At 48.0% G+C, this 16,619-nt stretch overlaps 1 protein-coding gene across 1 annotated transcript in view; it reads right to left on the bottom strand.

The window, feature by feature from the left end:
- The window catches only part of ACACA (acetyl-CoA carboxylase alpha), a 101,125-nt gene that overhangs the window by 16,969 nt on the left and 67,537 nt on the right, over positions 1–16,619 (bottom strand). Inside the window, 8 exon segments of the mRNA XM_062507329.1 lie at positions 387–483; positions 1,844–1,940; positions 3,503–3,623; positions 3,725–3,868; positions 13,869–13,979; positions 14,451–14,571; positions 15,034–15,131; positions 15,582–15,851. Of these exon segments, the coding sequence (XP_062363313.1) occupies positions 387–483; positions 1,844–1,940; positions 3,503–3,623; positions 3,725–3,868; positions 13,869–13,979; positions 14,451–14,571; positions 15,034–15,131; positions 15,582–15,851 (1,059 nt within the window).

Raw genomic sequence — 16,619 nt, 5'->3', positions numbered from 1 at the left:
GTGATGCTGTTAGGAGGGGAAGGAGAAGGGAAAGAAAAGGACATGGAGAGGAGAAAGAAAGGACATGGAGAGATGAAGTAGGGCCAGGGCTGTGAAAATGTCAGAGCAGGAAGGCCATGGAACACTCCATGCCAGCAAGGGAGCAGGGAAGTGATTTGTGCTTGTCACACACATCTCCTGGGCCCCAATCCCTGCCCCTCCCCTGAGTGAAGCAGGAGTGCTGGGGATGTGTCCCCTGCAGGAATGGTCCCACAGCAGCCCAGGCACTGCTCCTGCAGCTGCAGGCACTCGCAGCTCTCCAGGAATGGCTGCACTTGGGGAAAAGGAAGGAACCCCACCTGGACAAGGGCTCCTTCCACGGGGACAGGAGCACACGAGCCACCCACCTTGGCCTCTGAGTCCAGGTTTGCAGGATCAGCAGGAATGCTGAGCTCCACCGTCCTCGTTTCCACAGCAACCACTCCTACAGGTATTCCTCCCAGCCTGCAAACAGGTGAGACACAGAAAATTCCTACTCCTGCTGCTACACATCCAAACACCCAGGAGAGACAAAGAAAAGCAGCAGCCTGGTGGCCTCTTGTAGAGTTGAGGCACGAGGCTGGAGAGCTCCAGAGAGGTCACAGCTCTCAAAGAAAAATCTATTCCAAAAATGAGCACATTCCTCACTAAAAATTAAACAGAATAAACCAAATCCAGATTTTGAACAGTAAATCCATGTACCCACCACCCTTTGCCTGCCATCCCCCAGATTTTGGTATTGATAGTCTCGACAGTGAAAAATCAGAGAATCCCAGAATGGCTTGGGAGGGGCTTTAACCACTTGCTGCATTTGCCCCAGATCTGCTGCTGCAGGGTGCAGGGACAGGGGTGGGCAGGGATGCAGGCACCAGGGAGGATGCCCAGCTCTTCCTCCAGGGGATCCAGGCTCTCCTGCACACAAAAGCCATCGATGCCACGCTGCCAGGACAGTCCCAGCAGAGCCCCCTCTCCCTCCCAGCCACCCCAAGCTGATGACACATGAACAGGCAGGGAAGAGACAGGGCCCATGTGCACTGAGGGGCTGGAAATATTCCCATTCCCTGTGATTAAGGGTCTGCTGGATCCCTGTAATTGCAGAAGCCGTCCTAAATCGGTAACTTACAACTTCTGTATTAGGGCCCATGTGACCTAATAAAGAACATCTTTATCCAAGTATTACAGTTATTTATTGAACTTGAAAACAGCTCAAAACAACTTCTGTTTTCCATAATACTTCATATAAATTTTATCAGGCTAGCACATGAAGATGCTACATCTTGTTTTATAGTGTGTCCCTGGACAAGTTGCCATAGAATAATAAAAGACAATTTACAGCCAACAGCACACATATTCCAAACATACATACAAGAGATGAGTTTTGGCAGCACTTACAGTAACAATCCCAGAAGAATACATTCATATTTGTTTTTTTCAAAGTGCCACTGCTTTTGAAAGGAGTCTGTTTCATTTGTGTTATATATCCCTGCTGTGTGAGAGTCCAAAGCCACTTGGAATTTGTCACAAGAAAGGAACTGCAAGTGAACCTGAGCATGGACAGAGAGCTTCTGGCTTTGCCAAATCATTGATTTCCACCCCTGGCACACTGCTTAGCCTGGAAGCCTTTAAATTAAAGAATTACAGAGCCATGGAATGGGTTGGAAGAGACCTTAAAGGTCATCTCATCCCTTTCTTTCCAACTCTTTCTATTAAATAGATATAGATATACACACACACAGAGAGAGAAGGAAATAATCACAGGAATGTTGTGTTCTAGAGAAATGCAAAGCAGAATTCAAACTGGAATTCTGCGGTTGTCAGAACTTACCTTGCTCTCCCCACCACGACTGTCTGTGCCCAGGGCTGCATGATCTCCATAAATGAGCCATGGTCAAAGAACCCACTCAGCCACTGCCCTTTCTGATCTAAAGGGAAAGGAAAAAAGGGAAATATCAAAGGAGGAAGGAGAGAGGGAAGAAAGAAAACAGAATATCAAAGCAGCAATTCAAACTTGCTTAAAAATGCCAACTGGAGAACATGGCACTGTCTTTTTATTTATTTAATTTTAAATAGATGACAATACAAGGGAGCATTAGACAGCTGAGCATTTGTCTGCCTTCAGCCATCATGTCTTATTTCATTTCCTAGTCTGCATAAAGACAGCAATTTATCAGCAAAAGCATCATTTATTGTTAAACGATGGGGTTCGGAGAGCAGAGGGACTTCCCACGCTTTTAAATAAATAACTCTGCTTTTTTCAAGACTACAAACATTTGTCAAAAGGCAGTAAAGTCATTAAAGACTGTTTTCAACACATCTATTTCTATTTTAAAACTTAACTCATATCCTTCTTTTGATCCTGCCTAATCTTTCCTTGAAAGAAAGAAATAAATACAAAACATTCAACAATATTTTAGAGTCAGTCACAGAAACCACAACTCTCTGGGGACACCTGCTTTGCACTGGAGTTTTGGGAAGCTCTGCATAAAAATAACCCACAAAAAAAAATCCCCCCAAAACCCCAAATCCCTCCCAGCTTCACCCCTTGGCACAGAGCTCCCAAGAAACTCTTTCTTCTGAACAAGCACCTCTGCTTCTGCAAACCCAAGTCCAAAACCAATTAAAAAGTGGAGATCCAAGCACGCTAACCTCTGCTGACTTAAACAGGATGGAGAGTGTTTTATCAAGCCCAAACTTGTAATTACTGTGTTCTACATTCCTTGCCTCTGTGGCCCCACTGTAAAATGTGACCATCCATTTCAAAATTATCTCTTTATCGCGAGCCCAAAGCTGATCGTTTAGATTCTGGCCTCGTGTCGGGCGTCAGTTTGAAGAATATCACGGCAATATCTCCTCTAATAAATGGCTTTAACTTTTCACCTAGGAGATATCTGCTTTAACTTATCACAGGGAATCATCTGCTTTCCTTAACGCTTCCACTAAATTAAAATCTGAAGTCACTCGATTTGGAAGCCGGCGATTGCGGCGCCCAGACAGCTGGATGAATTGCTTGAGAGATGATGAAAAAATATTATCCAAAACCAGAAAACTTAGTTTATCACAAATCTCATTTTAGCCCCCCAAACTCATTAATAACAGGAGTAATGGTCACCCAGTTTGCAGCTTGTACCTACACAAGGCTGCACAACCCCGGTGGTGCCAACACCACAACTTCCCAAGATCTGCAGGAATATTGTGATTCCTTTAACATACAGACTCCCTGTGGATAGACTTTCCCCTAAATTATATTAAAAAACCCCATAAAAGTAACTGTTCTAATTAAATATATAATCTATAAAAGTATGGTGCCCTTAAGCACTCAGGATTTACACACTACTTTTAGATACTGTTTGTAACTAATACATTATATTAGTAAATATTTATATATTATCTCCAGAATGCTTAGAACTAATTATTTTACAGAATCTGAAATATATTTGGCAAACAGCTTTGAAGCAAGATGAGTTGCTGCATCTCCTGGCCTTACTTGGGTTGGGGCGTCCAGCCAGCATCCAGCGAGGGTCGTAGGGGGTCTTGGTGGGAACAAAGTCAATGGTTCTGTCTATGGGATCCTTGGCTTTCAGCATGGGCACAGGGCTGTGGATATTCTAAGGGAAAAAAAGAAAAATATTGAAGGAAACGAGAGCACCCTTTCCCAAAACCCTGCAAACAAAGCAAACAGTGGCACTTCTGCAGGTCCAGGAATTACCTTTGGCATGTAGGAAAGCCACTGCAGAATGGTGTAGACTCCTTCAAAGTCATCACAGACAGTGTCATGTGTCACCCCGTTGTTGTGCATGATCTGGATCCCTCCCAGCTGGTTGTTGGAGGTGTAAACTTCCCGTCCAAGCACCTGGAGAAAGAAAAACAGGAAAGCCATCAGTGCTGGGAAGCGAGCAGCAGGCGCTGGCTGAGGAGGTACAAACACAAATCCACCCCTGCAGCACCTCAGGGTCACTTGGCAATGAAAAGGATGGAGCAAAGGTCTCACAACACAGCCTGCCAAGCCCTGTGTGCAGGTAAGAGCTGCTGAACAGTGATCCCCAGTGAAGAGAGCACAGGGCTAGGTGGGATATTGGGAAGGAATTGTTCCCTGGGAGGGTGGACAGGCCCTGGCACAGGGTGCCCAGAGCAGCTGTGGCTGCCCCTGGATCCCTGGCAGTGCCCAAGGCCAGGTTGGACATTGGGACTTGGAGCAGCCTGGGACAGTGGGAGGTGTCCCTGCCATGGCTGAGGGGTGGAATTGGATCTTCAAGGTTCCTCCCAGCCCAAACCATTCTGGATTCTGTGATCCCCAAGGGGAATGATACCAGTGAAGAAACTGAGACAATTTTCCCACCTGCCTTCCCCAAGCAGCAGAGTGACCAAAGCTCCCAAGTGCTGAGCCCAGCTCAGCTCACCAATCCCAAACTGCTACAAGAAAACTGTAGGGTGGAAATATTTAAATGTATAACTGGGCGGGGGGGAACCCAAAAGAATCAGACAAAGGCCCAGCAGCTGCTTTGAGAGGCTGGACAGAAGCAGGCTGGGGCTCCTCATTCTCTTGCACAGCTCCATCTCTAATCTGAGCCTGGGCAGAGCAGCTCTTTTCTCATTCTCCTGCTGTCTGTTCCCATTTGCCCTCTCCCTGACTGATACACTGATCTCTCGGTCACTTGGCTTTCTGCTCCACTGACTCCATATTACTAATAACACCTCTGCCACGGCCAGTTTACCTCATGAAGGCAGGAGCACATCATTACAAAATAAACTCATAACTTTGACATTCCTGCAAATACACGCCGTTTGTTATTTTTATGGGTTGAGTCTTTCTAACAGACAGAGGACATTACACACCTGCTTCATTTGGATCTTAAAAACCCCCTGAAACACACACAAACTGCCTGGCCTCCCCCAGACACCCAGCACAGCTCATTTTGGGGACAGAGGAGCTGCCAGATGCCAGTCAAGGTTTATGTACAGAAGAAACCGAGGCATGGATGTTACAAAACCAACACCCAAATAAAGCATTCAGTGTGTGTTTTAGCACAGGGATGTTCCTGGGTCTCCCTTCTGAGCTCAAACACCTTCCTCCTCTTCCTCTTCCTCCTCTAACAACATCAGTGCCAAGCAAAGCCATGGTAGAGAAGACAGCAGCACAGATTTAGGTTCAAGGATAAGAAAAGCCCAGGCCTCCAGATGCCAAGCCTAGCTAAACGCTTCCCAGAGAGGAAAATAAAAATAAAAAGGATTTAAACTCCCCCTCTCTAAAGTAACACAAATGCATGTAGATGCAAAATGAGCCTGTGCTCCTGCTTATCTGGAGACACTGCAGACAGCTCAGGTTTAGCACTGCTGACAGGCAATGAAACAGCCTAATATACCACTGCTCTTGCCCTTAAATCCCTTTCTGGAGATCAAGATAAACACACAGCTCCTTCTCCTGAGTGCTCCAGCCCTTCCAGCAGAGCCTGGGGCAGGTGGGACATCCCTGAGCAGGATGGAGCCAGGGCCAGAGGGCGCTCAGCTGCAGGAAAAGCTGCTCTGAGGAGAGTTTGATCCGGGATTTGGATGAGCTGGATGTGCCCAGGTGAGCACCTGTGCAGGTGAGAGGAGACAGGTGAGCTCTGAATCAGCCCCACCCTCGGTACAGCCTGAGCTGCTCCATCCCCAGGCTGGCACTGGGCAGCCAGGGGGTTCAGGAGGATCATGGAATCCTAGAATGGTCTGGGTGGGAAGGGACCTTAAACTCTTTCCATGAAGGAATTCTTCCTCCTGTCCAGCCTGAACCTCCCCTGGCAGAGCTTGAGGTAATTTCCTCCTGTCCTGTCGTTCCTGACCTTGGAGAAGACTTCCAAAACATTCCAAAATACTTGGGCAGCGTTGCCAACACTGGGTTCATCTGATCTGCAAAAAACCCACTAGGAAGCCACATTTCTTGTTATTTCAGAGGATCTTTTGGCAATCACAAGCACAGCCAGGATTCTAACAGCCTCTAAAGGATGGCCCTCAACAGGTTCATAGGCCCATCATGTGCATGTTAATAATTTTCCAGCGCTCCAACCCATGCTGAGCAGCTGCTTTCTCCTCTCAGAACCTGAGCTGCTGGAGAGTTGGGACTTTCCCTGCAATTCTGGGCTGGCTGAGGCCTGGGATGGCTCATCTGTTTCACCCAGGATGAAAGATCTGAAAACATGACAGCTTGGAGGGCTTGAATGGGAATCATTATGTAACATAAGTGCTGTTATTATTCCAAGCATATCATGTGTTTATATCAAATATAAGTGCCAGATTTTTATCCAAATAATTTCAATAATTGCAATTCCCATCCCACAATTTACATTGTCTGCCAGAAACACGAAGCAGAAGAGGCATATGCACATCCTATAAATAGCCTATTTTTCATAAACAGGCAGAAATGATGGGAATGAATGTCTCATCAGAAAAAAAAAGTAGGAACACAATGCAGGAACTTCAAACCTGACTGCTATTATGTGCAGTCAAGCCTCGGCAGAGCTCAGTGCTCATTTCCAGCTCTTCCCCCACATGGATCATGTACTAAGGGGGGAAAAGCAGCAAGAGGGAAGGGAGCCCAGCTGAGCACAGAGCCCTTCCTGAATGCACAGCCCCTGTGCCTGGCCATGGGAGCACAGACAGCTCCTCTCTGCCCTTCCTGCATCCCTAAATCCCTGAATCCGTGCAGTTCCTGCACTTCTAATTTACGAGCGTTCGGCGGGGGACCCTTCTGACTTGGGAACAGATTGGCTCGGTCTAATGCTTGGAGATTATTAAAGGCAGAGCTATACTCCACTATCAAGTCTACAGATCTTTTATTTAGAAGATATGGTGCTCTAAATGCACAAAGAGCTCCCTGTCACCTTCACATTAAAGCCCCTAGTGCCTGGTAAATGGAATTATATAGCTGTCATCTCCTTTCCCCAAAGTTTTAAGAGTACAATGGGCTCATTTTTTCCCACTCCATCCCAGCTTCAGAACTAAGAGACCTACTTTGTATTGATTTAGAGTCTCGGAAATAAATAAACCTGCTTCTCCAATGTGATTCACAAGAAATTCATGATACACTATTGCATGATATATTTCAAGCTGCAGCTCCGGCTCTTTTTTCCCTTTGGTGAGTGATGGGGGAGGTGGGAGCTGGGGGGAGGTGGGGAGCTGACAGCCTGATGGTTATTGGGGATGGCTCCTGACTGCAAATCCACAGGCAGGTCCTGCTGGTGGAGTCTTTCCCTGCTTTCATTTGGTGAGATCAGAGGGGGGGGAAGGGGCAAAAAAAGCAATTGCACTTCACCTCCAGGGAGCAGGGCAAGGTGCAGCCAGGTGCACAAGGAACTGCAGATCCTGCCTGGAGATGCCAAAACTCCTCACAGATACAGAGAGCAAGGCTCCACAGCTGGGCACACACACGAGAGCCTCTGTGTTTGCAGCATCACACATTTTTTGGTGGGAAGGTTTTTCCACCTTGAGGTTATTGAGGAGGATTTTGGAAAATTTCTTTCTGGGCTGCAGCAGAAAAATCAAGCTCTGTAATCTTGAGAGTTGAACTACAAACTTAAGATCAGACAGGCTCCAAATGACCTCTAAAATATTTGTTGTACATATTTAAAAAAAACATTAATTTGGGAAGAAAAGTCAGCTGGGAAATAAAAACCAAACAACTTTTCATTCGACCCAAAAAAATTCCAGAGGAGAAGCTCATCCAAATTGATACTTTTTCCTGAAGAGCTCCAGTTTCAGTGAAGTGGCATTTCCAAATGAAAAATGTCTTGTCAAAACCCTCGTGCCCCTCTCTCCTCTCCCTGCGTGTGTTTTGCTCAAGGTCACTCCCTCAGTCAGTGGTAAATCAAAAGGACTCAATACACTTTGCAAACTAAAATTACAGCCCCTATTCTACATGGTGCCAACACCCATAAATCCCACCTGTCTCAGCCAGGGGTTCCCTAATCTAGATATGAACCCCATAAACAATATTAATGGTTGTCTCCAACGTAAAGATCTTGGTCATTTCCTTTGTCACCTTCTGGACCCCAGGGGTTACTCAGAGACCCCTGGGCAGAGGCTGCAGTGCAAGGACATCTTCACCAGGACAGAGAAATTCTGTTTACTTTCCAGAGTGAGTTTAGGTTTAGCCATGAGAAATGCTGCAATTCCCCAGTGCTGTTCCTATAGCTCTCATCATGTGTCCAGAATCACAGGGAATTTCTATGGAGAAGACCCCAGGCTGGTCACCCCAATGTTCTCCTGGGGACATCCCAAGAGGGATGGTCAGGACCAATAATTCTGGGATATGTTTGAAAAGTTCAGCTGCTGTGGAACATCAGGGAGCAGAGTTAATGCTCCAGTGAGAACACACCCTGCAGGATTCCCCAGGAGCTGGGACACAGTCTTGGGCAGAATATGGGCCACAATGGTAAACTCCTGTTTAGCAGAATTAAACACACACAGAGCCCCCACCCACACAGATAAACTGAGCAAGATCTGTATTAAAAATGATAGAAGGAGGGAGAACAAAAAAAAGTCAACAGAAATCTATTAGACTTTCTTCCCTAAGCAAACATCAAGGGACTGATAATGGCATGCCTGGAACGTAAATTGTCTCTAATGGGAACAATACACAAATATCACCACTTAAAGAAAGGCAATTAAAACGAAAATGCAGCAACAGAGGGTGGTGGTTGTTTATCTGCACTGAGGCCAGGCATCCATCCTGCTTTTCCACATAGCAAGGACCTGTGTGTCACCAGCAGGGCCACCAAGCACACCCCCTGCAGCACCCAGAGCCTCTGACTGGCAGGGAAGGAAAGGAATGAGCCTGGCTTTGCTGGGTCTGAGCCATGGTGACCCACAGCAGGGACACCTCCAACAGCACCACGATCCTGCTGGTGCACCTGGGCAGCTCTGGGAGCTGGAGAACCCACCCTGAGCCCACCTTGCTCTCAGCCCCTCCACTGCCACAAGCACCCAGAGCAGAGCAGAGCAGAGCAGAGGGGTCTGTCCTGCTTCCCAGGACTGGGATAATCTTGGGCAGCTCCAACATCCTCATCAGGAACCAACATTTGATGCTGCTGAGTGTTGATTCCTGGTTGACACTTCCCAGCCCTCCTTGCTTAGCATTCTCCAGCACCCTGCACCCATACAGATTTTCCCAATAGTCCTGCTGTGCCACTACAGAAAGATTCATATCATGCATTAATAATTATAATGCTTCTTTGAATGACAGGGCTGGCACTTGCTGTTCTAACTCACATGATTGCTCTCACATGATTGCTTTGATCTAATCCCAAGACTGGAGTCATCTTGAGCAGATACTGAGCTATCCTTGCCTTGAATCTCAAAAAAAAAAAAAAAAAAAAGAAAAAAAAAAAAGAAAAAAAAGAGCTTTTCACAGTACAAACCCCAAACAGCATCAGGCTCACAGGGCTTTTATTTATTTTTGCAGGTTGTGAAACTGAAGGGTAAATATTACTGTTGGCAATCACTCCCCAGCCCGTGTGAGCCTCCTGTTCCTCCCTGAGCTCCTCCAGGGAGCCTCAAAGCTGCCCAGACCTCTCTCACATGGGCACAGCCCCCTGAGCAGCCCTGACCTATTGTCTCATCCTGTTATGTGAATCCCAGAGCATCCAAAAGGTTCTGCAGCACAATTCAGAACTGAATCACAAAATACAAAGATATTCTCTATCTAACAAGACCAAGCAACACTTTTTTTTTTTTTCACCCATTCTGGTCAAAAATGTCACCCCACAACCAGGCAGGGAAATGAAGCCCAAAGTGCTGAATTATGCTTTGAATGTTTCATGTTTTACTTTCTGACCCTGCAGACTGCTGGCAGGTGGGATTTATCCAGCTCATCCTTGGTACACTTGGATGCTCTGAGCAAACCATGGGGAGCACAGAGCCTGATGATTCAGGCAAGTCAAGATCAGAGAGTTTGGGGAAAAATAAAGCTAAAACAAGAGGAAAAAAAAACAGTGCTGGTCAGAATTCTGTCACCTGCAGAAGGGATGACAGCTTTGGGGCAGCTCTTCATCACCATAAAAAAACAACCAGTTTGAGAGCTTGGTTGAACATCTACATCACAAACTGATGGGAATGCTTCTTGGAGCAGCTCCTGAAAGTCTCAGCTGAACCTGGCTTCCCTTAGGAAAAGCCTAGAACACAGATCTGCAGGGAAAACATGACTGAAAGCCACTATTTGTTTCCATTACTCCAAGAGGGGATTTCTTTTAAACACAAAAGACAAGGAGGAGCAAACTGATTAAAAATAGGTCAGCAGCAGAGTCTGGAACATCCTTGGGAGGACTGAAATGGAACATAGCCCTGGAAGCTTGAAGCACACAAGCACTGCTGGAATGGGGGATGCCAGGCACTTTGGTCTTCCTTCCATTAAAAAGAAAACCCATGAAAATGAAAGTGTCTGAAATCACCCCGTGCTCAGGTTGTGACGAGGGAAGGGAGTGAGGGAGGAGGAAGGTTTGGGGGTAGAAAAAGGGGGAGGCAGGGGAAGTTAAAAAAAAAAAAAAGAAATCTCTGCCTCAGCAAAAGTTTTCATTAAAATTTTAGACAAATGATCTCTGTGTCCTTCTCCCATGCTGCCTGGGGCTCCATGCTATTTCTATGCAAATAACAACCTCGTGGTTTATATCTTATTATTTCCACCGGAGCTGCGGCGACATGACCCGAGACGTGTGTGAGGTAGAGACAGCAACAGAGAGAGAGGGAGAGAAAGAGAGGGAAGGGAGGGAGGGAGATGGAGTGGCTGCTCGCTGAAGTGTGAAAAAATATTGTCAGGAGTGAGCTGCAAGAACAAAAAAAAAAGAAAAAAAAATTGCAGGGATAACGTGTTTATTTCAGCCCCTCTCCCCATGTGAACCAGCATCTTTTAAAATTCATTGGGCATCAGGCGATCATGCACAATCCATCTGCTTTCACTTTATCATTTGCATTTCATGCCTCCTGGCTTTTGATGTGCTGATACTTTGATGCAGTCAGGAGACGCGCATTATCATTATTTCAATTTGCAGGGGGGTCAGCGGGCTCGGCACACGCTCACAGAGAGCAAGGAAATGGCATTTCCACCTCTCCACCCCCTGCTGAAATGCACGGGGGAGACAAAAGGGGGCCAGCAGAAACACAGCCCCGTGTCCCCTGTGCTGGCACTGCCCCGGTACCTGAGCACGGCACCTTGGCCTGGACAGACAAAGGCAGCTCCATCAGGAGCTCAGGGAAACCCTGCCCGGCCCTGGTGCACTCCCTGCCAGGGAATGGGGCTGGAGGATGCTTTAACCCTGCTGTGTCTCCCTGGATGTGCCTCTGTGCTCACTGGCAGTGAGGAGCCAAGCCCAGAGCCCACCAGGAGCTGCAGCTCCAATGGCGCTGACCTTGAGCTCTTCATCTGAGGTAGAGGTCACCCTCTGGCTTTGGCAGCTGGACCTTTCCCTCCACACCTAAAGCCTCAGGCTGCTTTTACATAATGATCATGAACAAGACCAGCAATGGCTCTGGCTGCACAGAATGTTTGTCACCATTCCCCTCTGCTCCCTTTGTAAATTAGAAAGAACCCAGCATTTCACAGGGAAAAAAAAATAGAACTAAACTTCCCAGAAAACCCTGCCTGCTCTCTGAAAGCCCAATTGTCTCCACTGCTGCAGAAACAGTTTTGTGCTGCACATTCTGCTGGCGGAGAGGAGACATTTTGAAGATGTGTTTGCAGACACAAGAAGAGTCAGCTTTGTCCTGCATGCTCTAGGAACACACTTGTGTAAAAGCCAGCAATGGAAAATTTGTCCCAGATCTCTGGCACCTAACTGGGAAAAGCTAAAGGTGGCAGTTGCCATGATTTATCTTTGTTTCAGCCATCATCTCTCCTGAAGCCCCTGCCAGCCCTGAGTCCCCACCTCCTCCAAGGGAATGAGCAGCACCAACACTGGCTCACTCCATACAGAACAGCTACAACAGCTTTTCCATTCTGCAATCTCATTCCTGGGACTGAGCAGGAACACATCATATCCCACACCCAAACAGCCTCTGCACTCCTGCAAGGGGACACTTTGCATAACTGGCCCCTGGCTGGCAGAGACCTGATCTCTGGCACCAAAAAATTCAAAGAGGCCCTCTAAATCCCAGGGACAAGTGTTTAATGGGTTTCAGGGAGCACAGGGTGAGTCTGAAGTCACTCCATGGCAGGAGGATGCCAATGGATCAGCATTCAGGGCTTGTTTCAGATCCTCCAGAGGATCAGCCAGACTGAGCTTGGACATCCCCTGGACACCAGTCCCCTACTTCAAACACACTTCTGGGACACAGCTGGATCCCTTAAAGAAACCCTGAGCAGAACTGCAGGGACTGGAAACTGAGGATCACATGAAGCAGCAGACACACCACACACACCCAGGAGTGAGTGGGGACTCCCAGGGGCAGGTAAACATTCTTGGGTCTTGCTGGGAACAATGGATAGGATGCAACAGATTCTTCCCTCAGCTTTAGGCAGGTAGAGGTTCAGAGCTGACACAAATATCCCAGCAGAGCAGGGAGGAGGGAAAAGGACACATGAGGTTATTCAGCCCACTGAAATTCTTAGGATGGGATAAATCCCTACCCAGAAAGCAGCTCCTTCTGCCTGTGCCTGCTGACAGATATCAGGTGCTTCATTCATGGCACCTTGGCCTGGACCGACAAAGGCAGCTCCATCAGGAGCTCAGGGAAACCCTGCCCAGCCCTGGTGCACTCCCTGCCAGGGAACAGGGCTGGAGGATGCTTTAACCCTGCTGTGTCTCCCTGGGATGTCCATATCCCTAATTTTTAAGTGCCTAAAATTTAGTGAGATTAACCCATTCCTGTGAAAACAGCCACTGACTCCAGGGGCAGGGAGTGCAGTTGAACCAGGGAAGAGGGGGAGAGCTGAACAGCCTGGCCCTGCCATCTGGGAAACTCTGCAGGAACCCCAGCAAGTGACAGCTGGAACCAGGCAACTCACTGCACTCCAGCAAGCACTAAACTGACTCAATTCCTCTTTAAAGGCTGGATCTTCAAATGCCTCTTTTCCTCCAATTGATGCAGGTGTGTGTGATGTGTGTAAGAGATCTAACTGAGGGTGCTGCAGCCTAGAGTTGATAGGATCAATGCTTCATTTTCTGCAGAGCCCCCTTTATTCAGGGGAATAATTCAACAAGAGCCTGTTTTCCTTTATCTCCCATTGTCAGGCAGGCACTCCTGGAAACACAGCTTGCCATGGAGCACAGCCACCCCAGGTGCTGAGAGTGCCTGAGAACAAAGCTGCTCGATGGGGAAGGGCACTCGCAGCACACAGCCCCAACTCCAGGGAAACAAAGCCCTCAGGGACAGGGATGGGAGCAGAGTGGGCTGGGAGCTGTGTCTGCCCCAGGCAAGGGGCTGCAGGCTGTGGGATTAATGGGTTTGGGGCAGCAAGGGAGAAAATCTGCCTCTGGAGTGGGGGAAAAAAAAGAGCCACTTTAGTAGTGAAGCTGTAAGTTTTCTTTGTAACAGCCCCAGTTATTCCTCCTCATCCTACAGCCGAGATTTCCAGCAGGAAATCTCGTTCCCAGCCTGGAAAATCAGCACACAAGCTCCTCAGGTTCAGTGCTCCCCAGAACTAACACAGTGCTGTGGGTGACTGAAGTTCAGGTGATTCTTCGTGTATTTTGGAACAGGAACTTGCAGACACTGGGAACAGCCCTCCCAGCACCCAGTGGGTGGCAGAAGACACAACCTGGGCACTCCTGGTGTTCAATCCATACCCACAACCTCTGTTAAAAGTTGCTTCAACATCCTCCCAACCCACACCATTCCAGGATTCCAGGACAAACCCCAGATCTGAGGGCTGAAATGCAAGGACTTACTTTGTTGAGGGCCCCACAGCCCGTGAGGATGATGTGGGAGTTCTCCACCTGGATGGTTCTCTGGCCCAGCCTCACAATGTAAGCCCCAATCCCAATTGCTCGACACGTAACCTGGGAAAAAAAGGAAAAAGATAGGGAAAAAAGAAGAAGGAAAAAAATAAAAAAGCAATGGCATTGATTTCTGTCTCTCCACACAGCCCCAACCTATTGATTCAAACACTGAGATAAAACTAGGTGTGTGTTTGTAGTACAAGGCCATAAAATCTACTCTCACTGGAAAATTCCAGATTCCGTTACTTCAAAAAACACAGCATGTGAACATAAATGTATTTTATTTTAAAAAACAAAAAAAGCAGCTACTTTCAGACTGAGCAAATATGAGGCTAAATGCCTGAAGTGTTTGAAATTGAGTGTGGGGGGGACCCAGCCCTGCACTGGTGCCAGGAGCATTGTTCAAAGCCTACAGGAGCCCATTCCCATCAGCCAGAAGACTGATCCCAGAAGGATGTCTGGGATATCATCACAGGATTTTTAGCTGAAACAGACAATACATTTGAAGAATAGAAAGCAGTGGGGGATTACCAAGCTGATGGTGATAACACTATCATAGGCTAAAGATGATTCTCCAGCAATCATGCCAGATCCTCTGAGGTTCTCTACTCCAAGCCCGTCCTCCTTCCCGATAATATCCGTTATCTTGTACCTGAGGGAGATACAGACAGCCTTTGAGTCACAAGGTCCAGTGATTTGCTGAATCAGTTTGCTACAAAGAAAATGAAAAGTGACTAAATATCATTAAGGCTCCAAGGAGAAATGTGCATAAAGCCCAGGCAGGAGCTGTGCAGGACCCATCCTGCAGCACCATGGAATGCTCCCACAGGAGCAGCACTGCAAGGGAAATGCCAAGGGAGAGGAAGGCCTGGGAAAAGTGTCCTGTCATCCCCACAGGATGTGAGGAACAGGCTGATTGTAAGAGAAAGAGCAAGAAAGGAAAGGAACACAGACAAAGGGAAAAAGGAAAATAACACGATTACAGCGAGGCTCTCACCTTTTCTTCACTTCCTTCTTCCAAGCCTCCATCCCCTGACCCTAAGGAATGCCCCAGTGGAGGACAAGGACATGCCAGGCATCACCCAAGGATGAACAGAAAGCTTTTCATTCCTACCTGGACTCTCCATTTTCCTCCACGTGTTCACAGTGAACAGAGTTGAGGGCGCTGACTTTCTTATAATCTTGAGGAGTCAGGTACAAGTATTTGTACCCCTGCAGGGAAAAACAGCTCATTCATCCCAATCCCATCCGTAGTCCCTTCCTGTTCCCCTGTAATCCCTTCCAAAAACAAATTTCCACAGGGGCAGAATTAAATTCCACAGTGGTAAGAATATTCTCTCAACACTGGAGATGCAGCTGAGGCCAGTGAAAGCTGGGAATGGTGCAGTATTTAGCACTAACTCCTTCTAGATGCCTGGGAGGTGGTTAGGGTTGGGCACGTGGTTGGTGCCATGGCATGGTTTGGGTTAGAAAGGTTGCACCCAGCTCCACCCAGCTTAGCCTTGGACATTTCCAGGGTCCCAGATCCAACACCAAGGAAAACTTTGGATGTGACACTCTGAGAAACATTTACCTTCACCTCTATTAGAAGAGGTGGTATCAAAGTAAGACTCCTGTGGGCTGCTGCAGAGTTTCCCCCCCCCGGTTCCTGTTCCCCCTTACCTTGTAGGGGTTGTCTGGGTCTTCCCAAGCCACGTGGAACATGTGCCGGATCTCCTCGGCCAGGCCAATCCTGGCCCCACTGTTGGCTGCCACGTAGATCCGAGGGATGCCCTGAGCCCGGGCCAGCTCAGATGCCCTCAGGAACAGCACATCCTCCTGGGGCCCGAAGGAGCCAATTTTGTAGGTGATGTCATTGCCAATGACAATGATATCCCGGCCCTCTGGATACTCCGGGGTCTTCAGGGTCATCTTCCAGGCCACCATCCCAATCTGCAGAGAGCAGCACAAAGTAAAAAGTTGTGTCTTCAAGGTGTGACAGAAGGGAGTCACACAGGGATCATTTTTCTTATTTGAAGGAATGGTCTCTTGGACTTGGCATAGTTTCCTGGGGAACTTGACTAACAGCAGCTCTGATGGGCTCTGCCAGTGCACAGCACAGCTGGAAGCACTTGACCCTTCCCACATTCCTTGGAGCACGTTCCCCACTGCTCTCATCCCACCAGGACACTCACACAGGTTTTCCCTCTCCCTGCTCAGGAGTTTATCACAGGTCCAACACGTTCTGCCCACGTTCCCCTGGTAGGGAGCTGTGTCTTCCATGTGCTCCCAGGGTCAGGTGGGATGTTCTGCTGCACAGGATTCCTGACCACCTGCTCAGCCCTCCCAGCTATGACACCCCACACCCTCACCCACTCCTCCTTTTAAACACCTTTTTATTTCATTGCATCTCAGAATTTCCCCACATCCTCCCATTCATTTTTTCCTCTCCTCCCTTTTCCCTTCCCCAGTTTTACAGCAGCTCCATCCCAAACCCTCCTGGTTAAGCAACACGCTTTTTGCTGCCTATTTTTCTTTTCCAAAACAACACGGGATGATCTCTCCTGGCCCAACCTCCTCCCCTGCCTGCCCCATCCCTCAGGCACGGCTCCAGGAGCCAGCCAGCTCAGAATGCCATTAACAGATGGGAACAGCAGTGTCCCTTGAAAGCCACATGCATCACCCAGTCCCCGCTTGCCCAAGGATCATAAGCTCTGAGTA

The sequence above is a fragment of the Cinclus cinclus genome, chromosome 22 (genome assembly GCF_963662255.1).
Source record: "Cinclus cinclus chromosome 22, bCinCin1.1, whole genome shotgun sequence".
Classification (NCBI taxonomy): domain Eukaryota; kingdom Metazoa; phylum Chordata; class Aves; order Passeriformes; family Cinclidae; genus Cinclus; species Cinclus cinclus.
Note: the sequence above shows the minus strand (reverse complement) of the source record. Positions and strands in the feature narration are given on the sequence as shown.